Raw genomic sequence first — 9,193 nt, 5'->3', positions numbered from 1 at the left:
TGCGTTATCCTAAAAAGCATATGTGACAGGCAAAATATACCGACAGGCTAAATTATCATTTGTCATTTTTAAAATCATTGTCGTAATATGCAGAGAGAAATTATATAGGACTGCAATTTAGCCTTATTCGTCTCTTCTGAATGTTTTTGTTTTTAAAAATCGTCAAAAGGTTTTCCCCCATTTTATAATTGCGAAGAAAAAATTTCCCGTGCGTGCAGTCTTGTCTGCTGGGGTCAGGAGACGACTTAGACTGCAGGGCATTCTGAGTGCTATCAAGTTGCTGGTTGGTACTATACGAAAAGAGTCAAGCCCTAAAGACAATATATAAAGACTCAGAGAGAAAAGCCAAACGTGGGCAGTCGTGAACTGCACAGTGTCCGATCAACATCTCCTGTATAGGACCAGCATTTCTCATCACAGCATTGGAATTATTGTCACGCGTGATTTTGACTTCCTGTTGCCCAACCAGCACCTAGGTAAACTGATGGCCCAGAATATTAGATTCTAGCCCATCATTGTGATTGAATTCATTATTTGTTTCAAAATCTTTTATATAAGTTCCGGTCAGATTTTCATTTAAAGTAACACATTTTCCTTGTTGAGTCTTCAAAAGTTGCATGTACATCATGAAGGAAATGTTTTTTGATTTTGCAATACGAAAGTTCGAATTGTATTTAGTTATCTTTTCACGTGCATAAACATTTTTCAAAAGAAAGTTTTGTTTTTCTTGTGTGATGCATATTTGGAAGGCTAAAATAGCCGGAAGTCGGCGAAAGTTTTTTTTTTCCTGTTTGTCGACGACCTAGTGAGGTAATGTTTACCTGCTACTACTTTTGCGCCATCTAAGCTTTTAAAATAGTCACGTGTACGAACTTTATTCTCAAAACTTGATGTCTGCGCACATAACGACTATCAGCGCGTCAGCCGGAATAAAGTTTGCAGATCCTTTTAGAGACTGAGCGGATCCAGTCGCGATAGAAATTCAACGCCATAAAAATAGCATTTCCGTTTTAGTGTTTCTTAAAGAATTTTTCAGCTTCGGACTAGCAAATTTGATAGATTGCCAAGTGTTCGGTGACTGTGTTCCAATAAGAAACTATAACGTTTTAAATTTCTTCTTTAGCCTTAGAACTGGTGACTGACATCACAGTGACCGACGCAGAGGGAACAACTTGGTTCAATGAAAACTATTTTCACCAAAGAGATATTGTGAAGTTTTAGCTTAGACAACTGTGTGCTGAAGTAACAATGGTTAAATATACTCACGTAGTGATTTTGGCATTTTTCGTTTGGTTTTCCAACGCCACAGACACAAGTGAAAATGGAACTGTTTTAGAAATCCAAGGAAATTCGTCAACCCAACAAGAAATTTTATTCGACGAGAAGATCCGGTGCTGCAAAAGTGGGACTACATACCTGACAGGATTGGATCAGTGCGTACCAAATTTTGTCTCCACTTTGTACAACGAGTCGTTTCCAAATTATTCGTTCGAGGATGTAACCGACGGTTTGACTGATTGCCCGGATGGATACGTCAGTCACAGCACAGAGGATTTCCAGCTGGACAATGGCACGTTATTAGTTGGTGACAAACAGTTGGAGTCCAATGAATTTTGCATCAACAGAGTAGAAGAAGAAAATTATTCAACATCCCCTGGACATTTTGTGGCTCGTTTTTGCGTCCCTGATCCTTGCAGTGAGTCAGGATGCATTCGAAAGTGTTGCCCTCCCGAAATGGTCATGGTTACGAAATATTATCACGATCTGTCTCCAATTTCAATATGCGAGCCGTATCCTGTACCGTTTAATTTGTCACTTTTGCGAAACCCGAAAAATGAATCAATCAACGCAAATTCTTTTTCTACCCATGGCGGACTCGGAATGAAATGCGGTAAACTTCCACGAGATATGATTTTTGATTTTTCAATACGTCCCGATGGCCAGATTCTACTTCATTTAGAAAATCTACCCGACGAGAAAACGGACCAGTATTGTATTGACAATCTTGTTGACGGTGAAAACATTGTGAGAAATAATTTAGTTACAAATTTCATTCAACGAAAGTATTAATCCTAATTTTATTTCTTTTTCTTTCAGAACTTAATTTCAATAGTGTGTTTTCCAGAGCAAGGAGAAGATGCCAAAGGCGCGTATTTATTCGGATGTTTGAATCTTTTTGCCGCGGTATTTTTGGTTGGAACCTTATTGGTTTATTCAATTCTGCCGAAAATGCGCAATCTCCACGGCGTTATCGTCATGTGTTACTTGGCCTCCATGACAATCACGAACGTTTTTCATGCTATTCTGATGCTCGTGAGAGGAAGCGATATGCCACCTGGTCTTTGTTCAACTTTAGGTAAATCATTTTGATTTCACTATTAATCTTTAGAGCAGATTAATTAATTAATTGCTTTATTTTATTTTTTTCCTGCCAGCAATTTCATTGCATTTTGCCTACATTGCTAGTTTTTCTTGGCTTAACGTTTTGTGCTTTGGAGTTTGGCGGATGTTTAGGTATGTAATATGTGTTTCTAAATTTTTTATTGAGATTCCTATTATGTTTGTTTTTTTGTCTTCTTTGATAACTAAAAAATGCTTTACTCCAGTTCCATTAGACCACCGAAACACACATCCGTCCTGGGTAAACAGTTTTTCTATTCCTCTCTTTACGGATGGGGTATTCCATTCGTCATCGTGGTCGTCGGGCAAATCCTCCAGCACAGCGATGTGCCAGACGACATCATTAAACCAGGATTGGCATCAAAATTATACTGCTGGTTCAATCGTAAGTTGTACAGACATATTTTTTTCATTCACTTGTATAAACAAATGTTTGAATTTTACTTCTTCATTGGCAGATAAACATAGAGGACCATTAATTGTATATCTGTACGCTCCGATGATTGTAATGATTGTTGCCAACGTTTTCATGTTCGCTTGGGCTGCGGTCAATTTTTACCAGAGAAGTGCGGAAGCATCGCAAGTGATCAACGTTTCTCGTAAAAGTCAAAGGTATTTTTCGTAGCCATCATCGGACATTATTACACTCTCAATTGCAAATTAATTGTAAAAATGTCACCCAAATTACAGATTTAAAGTGATCCTGAGTCTCTTCTTGTTGATGGGTGTTCCCTGGACAACCGAAATTATTACTTTTTTGGCGGATTCCAGCTTCGAAAGTGCCTTATCCACCGACATATTCAACATCATTTTGCCAATTTTCATTTTCATCATCTTCGTTTGTAAGCCGAGCGTTTGGAAAATGCTCAAATTCAAATTCCCGCGCATGAGTCCGTTCATCTCGGCCTGTGAGAAAATGGGTACCCGCGTAGTCCCCAAGAAAATCAACCGCCATCAACCTGCTAGTGCCGAAGAAAGCTGCAATTCCAACATGACTGGCAGCAGCAGCAATAACAAAACTTCCCAGCTAACTCTAACGTCCGAATCGACGGACTCGATTGATGTCCCAAAACAAGTTTTTGAATTGCCTTTGACGAGGTTGCCAAATAACTTATTTCAAAATTATGCCTTATATTGACTCAACTTTTTATTCTCTTTTACAACAGGTCATTGTCTTCTGCTTTCTGAGTAAGGATAGAAAGGTGACGAGTACAGGGACAAATGCTGATCCACCAATTAGAATAATATTATTGGAAAATGTTATAAAAAAGTGTTCAGTCACTCAAACCACCTGCCAGAGTAGATTACGTGCTGTGTATCGGGAAATTGATTCGTGGCAATGTAGATGGACAAGTCGTTGACCTTGTAAATATCCTAATATTCCACATAATAATTAATAATTGTATAGTCTAATCATTATATGCACCTCTAGCGTTTAACGCCTCATAAGAGTATTTCTGACGATTTACTAATGGACGGCCAAATGAGATTAATTAACCATCTGTTTTGTGTGTTCATACGTATATCTCAACTCAATTCAATAATTATATTAATACAAAAGACGATAAATTTTTTTTAAAACTATAATTCACCGATACCAATAAACGCATTATTTTTTAATAAAGACAAAAAAGAATTTTCAGGCTCCAAAATGTTGCTCAGCTCCGGATTAATTTCATAATTTGGTAAAAGAGTTGATCACACTTCGAAGCTGGCGGATAGTACATAATGGCGTGTACTATACAGCAGATTTCTCGTTTGTTCTATTTCTGATAGTTTCGCTATTCTATTTCTCAGGATTTTCTTTAAATAAGAAAAATCGTCGACGTTCCTGAATTCCTAGAAATACCCTCTCCCCCTTTCCTAAGCTTATTTTTAACGTTGATAGTCGTTATCTTAATTGTTGTAATTCTAGTCTTAGTCTTAGTAGTTGGTCTTTGTCTAGAGTCTGGGTGTGTGTCCATGTGTTGTCTTGGTGGTGGAAAGGCGAAAGGATTTTCGGCAGTTTCTTATTGAACGGCAAAATCAAGGCTCCGTCATCATCACATCTGTATTTGTGAACGCAACCCCGCTCGTGACAATATTGAACTATAGTCGCTAAATTACGGCTATAAGCATATAAGTTTAAAAACGAAATAAGAAATAACGTCACTCTCATGTTTATCCCAACCGAAAACGTCAGATGGGGAATCCCGTCGGAATGACGTAGAAGTCAGGAATAACAGCAAGTTCTAAACCGGTTAAACAGCTGTGTTGACGTAAGTAACTATCGAGGAATTTTCTTCCCACCTATACCGTCCGAAATCATGTATCTGGTGAGTGACATCATCATCAATGCGTCCCTATTATGTGTGCTCGTGAAAGTTTGACTTTGGAATAACCTGGCTCCCATTTGCTGAAAGTAAAAGGCCAACTGGTTTTTTAAATGCGACACCGTTATCATAGGGACAGAGTCAAATGTAGTCAAAATGATTAAAATCCCCAACAATATTCTGAAATTGTATTAATACTCACGCTAAATCCGCTAAGTATATCGCTAAAATCGTTCGTCGTGCAATAAACAAAGTAGGGTGGAAAGTTTTAATTATAGTCTTGCGGAATAGCGTGAATATAAGTACAAAACCGGTTTTGACGCCAGCAAAGGCAGCCTATCTTTAATGAATGTAATCATTGTTTTGGGTATATGATGCGCTAGGCTGTACAAGATTTCACGCTCAAGGTAACGCCATCATCCTGCCGAGTTTAGATTTCCCATCTGTGTTGTTATACACAGCCGTAATAGTGCTGCGCTGATGTTGGAAACCTGTTGATACTTTCAGTCCCAGTTTGCTATAATTTCTAGCCTTGAGGGAATGCGGCTGCAACGTAGAAGATATACGACGAATTGTAACTTGTAAGTTTATTTTTTCACTATACAGGTTATGAGGACACTTCGACCATATCTCATGTACAATTATTTTGATTTCTGTTAGGGTTTTTAGAAGTTCATTCATTCCTGATCTTTTTTTTTTTTAGTTACACACAAGCGTTTTATCTCAACAGGCGTTAAATAAGAGTGACAGTTTAAATACTACTAACTTTTACTGCTTAATTTGTCATCTGCTATAGAATTAGTCATTTTACTCACTAACGTTATCCAGTGAGAAGTTAGATACATGCAGCCTGGCAATTTCCAAATCTGTTAAGACATTTTTGCGGTTTATTCTCAACGATAAAAAAATTTCTTTTCCTGCAGTTCCATTTGGGGTCAGGTCTGCGACTGTAGGGCATTCGAGTATGACTATAGTTGCTGCTTAGTAGCCAAGAAACAAGATGAATAGTCGAGAGAAAAGTGAAAGTTTGGCAGAAGTGAACGGCACAGTGGCCCATCAACATCTCCTGTAGGAACACAATTTCCCCCAGCATTGGAATTTTCTGTCACGCATCACTTTGACATCCAGTTAGTCAACAAAAGGTAAACTGGACCATAATAATTATAGATCCATTTTTTAAAATCTGCGCACATCATTCAGCGCCGTCAGCGGCTCTTAAATCTGCAGCAGATCCTTGTTACAATCCTGTGGTACGATAGTTGGGAAAGAAATTGAACGACATAAAATGGCCATATTTACGTTTTTGTGTTTCAAGTATTCATAGTTAATTCTTAGTTTCAGTGATGGCAAATTTAATGGTTGATTAAGTGTTCGCTGTTCGACATCTGTGTTTAAATGCCAACTATCGTATGATATGTTAACTTTCTTCTTTTGTTTTACTCCCAGATGCAGAACTCATGATTCACGTCGCAGTATCCAACGCAGAGAAAACAACTTGGTTCAATGACAATTCTTGTCGTCCAAATTGCCGAGTTTTAGCTCAACCAATCGTGTCCTGTTGTGACCATGGATAACTATCCTCCCGTAGTGATTTTCGCGTTTATCGAAATATTATATTCTGAACTCTACTAATTGGGGGGCACCAACTGCTCAGTTGTGGCCTAGGACACCACACGCCATTGCATTCCAGGCGCCTTATAATTTTCAAATTCAATATAGTCAAGAGTGCGTATAGAGCTATTAACCATAAAGATTAAGTAAAAATTCTAAGATGGAGTTTCTCATTGGATGTTTGACTCTCTTTGCTACGTCATTTTTGATCGCAACTTTGATCGTTTATTCTATTCATGAAAAAATGCGCAACATCCACGCTGTGAACGTTATGTGTTTTTTGGTCTCATTGACCGTCATGAACATCTCTTTGGCCTTACGTTTTCTCGTTAAAGTCCTTGATATTCCGACCGGTCTTTGTTCTATAATAGGTAAATAATTTCGATTTCATTATACTCAATTTTCACCAAAAAAATATGTTTTAAAATGACAATTTTTTCCTCCAGCAATTTCACAGCATTTTTCCTTTATCGCCACTTATTCTTGGCTCAACGTCGTGTGTTTTGGAGTTTGGCGGATGTTTAGGTACAAATCTATATAACTTCTGTTTCACAGCGCTGTTGATTTAATTGCAGTTGTGAGTTTTACAACTAAATAGTTTTGTCTCACTTTTTCCAGTTCCATTAGACCACCGACTCAGACACCCATCTGGAGCAAACGGTTTTTCTATTCTTCCGTTTACGGATGGGGAATTCCGTTAGTCATCGTGGTCGTCGGACAAATCCTCCAACACTGCGATGTGCCAGATTACATCGTTAAACCGGGATTTGCGTCAGACGAATTGTACTGCTGGTTTGATCGTAAGTTACACAAATCTTTTTATTTAATAGGCACCTACTTCTAAACAAATTGTTGATATAACTTCTTTATAGGTAACGATAGAGAGCCATTAATTGCGTATTTGTACGGACCTATAATTGCCATGATCGGAGCCAACTGTATCATGATTATTTGGGCTGGGATCAAATTTTGCCAGAGAAGCGTGGAATCGTCACAAGTGACCAACGTTTCCCGTAATAAACAAAGGTAGGCTATTACTTATAGTATGTCAATTTTATTCTCAGTTAAAATGTAATCGTAAACTTGCACATATATTGCAGGTTTAAAGTGATACTGATTCTTTTTTTGCTGATGTGTATGCCATGGTCAATTGGCATAATTATTTTCGTGGCGGGTATCAGTTTCGACTACCAGGTTCACCAGGTTATGAGAATATTCAACATACTGTGGCCAATTTTCATTTTCATCATCTTCGTCTGTAAGCCGAGTGTGTGGAAGATGTTAAAACTCAAATTCCCGAGCCTGAGTCCCTTCACCTCCACCTGTGAGAAAATGGGTACCCGCGTAGTCCCCAAGAAAATCAAGCGCCATCAACCTGCTAGTGCCGAAGAAAGCTGCAATTCCAACATGACTGGCAGCAGCAGCAATAACAAAACTTCCCAGCTAACTCTAACGTCCGAATCGACGGATTCGATTGATGTCCCGAAACAAGTTTTTGAATTGCCTTTGACGAGGTTGCCAAATAACTTATTTCAAAATCATGCTTTATATTGAGACTCACCTTTTTTTCCGTTTACAACAGGTCATTGTCTTCTGCTTTCTGAGTAAAAGTGATGGGTAAAGACAGATGCTGATCGAACAACAATTAAAATAATCACTCAAACCACCTGTCAGAGTAGATTACGTGTTGTGTATCGGGAAATTGATTCGTGGCAATGTAGATGGACAAGTCTGGACCTTGTAAATATCCAAGTATTCCACATCATAACTAATAATTGTATAGTCTACCTACGTAATCATTATATGCACCATTGCACTTCTAACGTTTAGCGCCTCATAAGAGTGTTTCTGACGATCAAAATGGACGCGGCCATATGAGATTAATTTACCATCTGTTTTGTGTGTTCATACGTATATCTCCGCTCAATTCAATAATTATATTAATGCAAAAGAGGATTTATTTTTTAAAACTATAATTCACCGATACCAATAAACGCATTATTTTTTAATAACGACAAAAAGGAATTTTGAGGCTCCAAAATGTTGCTCAGCTCCGGATTAATTTGGTAAAAGAGTGGATCACACTTCGAAGCTGGCGGATAGTACAGAATGCCGTATAGAATTACTATACAGCAGATTTCTCGTCCGTTCTATTTTTGATAGTTCCGTTATACTATTTAAAGAATATTGTCGATCAACGTTCCTTAATTCCTAGAAAAGAAAATTCCCCCTCCCTTTCCTAAGCTTTTTAACGTTGATAGTCGTTATCTTAATTGTTATAATTCTAGTCTTAGTCTTAGTAGTTGGTCTTTGTCTAGAGTCTGGGTGTGTGTCCATGTGTTGTCTTGGTGGTGGAAAGGCGAAAGGATTTTCGGCAGTTTCTTATTGAACGGCAAAATCAAGGCTCCGTCATCATCACATCTGTATTTGTGAACGCAACCCCGCCCGTGACAATATTAAACTATAGTCGCTAAATTACGGCTATAAGCATATAAGTTTAAAAACGAAATAAGAAATAACGTCACTCTCATGTTTATGCCGTCGGAATGACGTGGAAGTCAGGAATAACAGCAAGTTCTAAACCGGTTAAACAGCTGTGTTGAGACTGTTGACGCAAGTAACTATCGAGGAATTTTCTTCCCACCTATACCGTCCGAAATCATGCATCTGGTGAGTCACATCCAATGCGTCCCCATATATGCGCTCGTGAAAGTTTGACTTTGGAATAACCTGGCTCCCATTTGCTGAGAGTAAAAGGCCATTCCAACTGGTTTTTTAAATGCGAAACCGTTATCATAGGGACAGAGAGTCAAATGTATAGTCAAAATGATTAAAATCCCCAACAATATTCTGAAATTGTATTAATACTC

At 38.2% G+C, this 9,193-nt stretch overlaps 2 protein-coding genes across 2 annotated transcripts; both read left to right on the top strand.

Moving 5' to 3' along the window:
• The first annotated feature begins 336 nt into the window (after nt 1-336).
• Nucleotides 337-3,976, top strand: LOC124190930 (probable G-protein coupled receptor Mth-like 3). Its single transcript, XM_046583816.1, has 8 exons — nt 337-476; nt 1,124-2,025; nt 2,098-2,356; nt 2,436-2,514; nt 2,607-2,785; nt 2,859-3,012; nt 3,091-3,498; nt 3,567-3,976. The coding sequence occupies exons 2-8, from the start codon at nt 1,249-1,251 to the stop codon at nt 3,586-3,588; spliced, it is 1,878 nt and encodes a 625-aa protein (XP_046439772.1). The 5' UTR covers nt 337-476; nt 1,124-1,248; the 3' UTR covers nt 3,589-3,976.
• A 1,759-nt stretch (nt 3,977-5,735) lies between these two features.
• On the top strand, nt 5,736-8,332 carry LOC124190932 (G-protein coupled receptor Mth2-like). Its single transcript, XM_046583818.1, has 7 exons — nt 5,736-5,854; nt 6,159-6,694; nt 6,770-6,848; nt 6,942-7,123; nt 7,196-7,349; nt 7,424-7,837; nt 7,906-8,332. The coding sequence occupies exons 2-7, from the start codon at nt 6,484-6,486 to the stop codon at nt 7,925-7,927; spliced, it is 1,062 nt and encodes a 353-aa protein (XP_046439774.1). The 5' UTR covers nt 5,736-5,854; nt 6,159-6,483; the 3' UTR covers nt 7,928-8,332.
• The last annotated feature ends 861 nt before the right edge of the window (nt 8,333-9,193 follow it).

Source organism: Daphnia pulex, chromosome 3 (genome assembly GCF_021134715.1).
Source record: "Daphnia pulex isolate KAP4 chromosome 3, ASM2113471v1".
Lineage (NCBI taxonomy): Eukaryota > Metazoa > Arthropoda > Branchiopoda > Diplostraca > Daphniidae > Daphnia > Daphnia pulex.
The sequence above is the reverse complement of the archived record's forward strand: the minus strand, read 5'-3'. Positions and strand labels throughout refer to the sequence as shown.

What these genes read in the sequence shown, in the direction of transcription:
- LOC124190930 (XM_046583816.1), top strand. Translation starts at nt 1,249, where the DNA reads ATGGTTAAATATACTCACGTAGTGATTTTGGCATTTTTCGTTTGGTTT. An exon ending in GGAGTTTGGCGGATGTTTAG is followed by an intron (nt 2,515 to 2,606) that starts GTATGTAATATG and finishes GCTTTACTCCAG; the next exon opens with TTCCATTAGACCACCGAAAC. An exon ending in TTTGAATTGCCTTTGACGAG is followed by an intron (nt 3,499 to 3,566) that starts GTTGCCAAATAA and finishes CTTTTACAACAG; the next exon opens with GTCATTGTCTTCTGCTTTCT.
- LOC124190932 (XM_046583818.1), top strand. Translation starts at nt 6,484, where the DNA reads ATGGAGTTTCTCATTGGATGTTTGACTCTCTTTGCTACGTCATTTTTG. An exon ending in GGAGTTTGGCGGATGTTTAG is followed by an intron (nt 6,849 to 6,941) that starts GTACAAATCTAT and finishes CACTTTTTCCAG; the next exon opens with TTCCATTAGACCACCGACTC. An exon ending in GTTTCCCGTAATAAACAAAG is followed by an intron (nt 7,350 to 7,423) that starts GTAGGCTATTAC and finishes CATATATTGCAG; the next exon opens with GTTTAAAGTGATACTGATTC.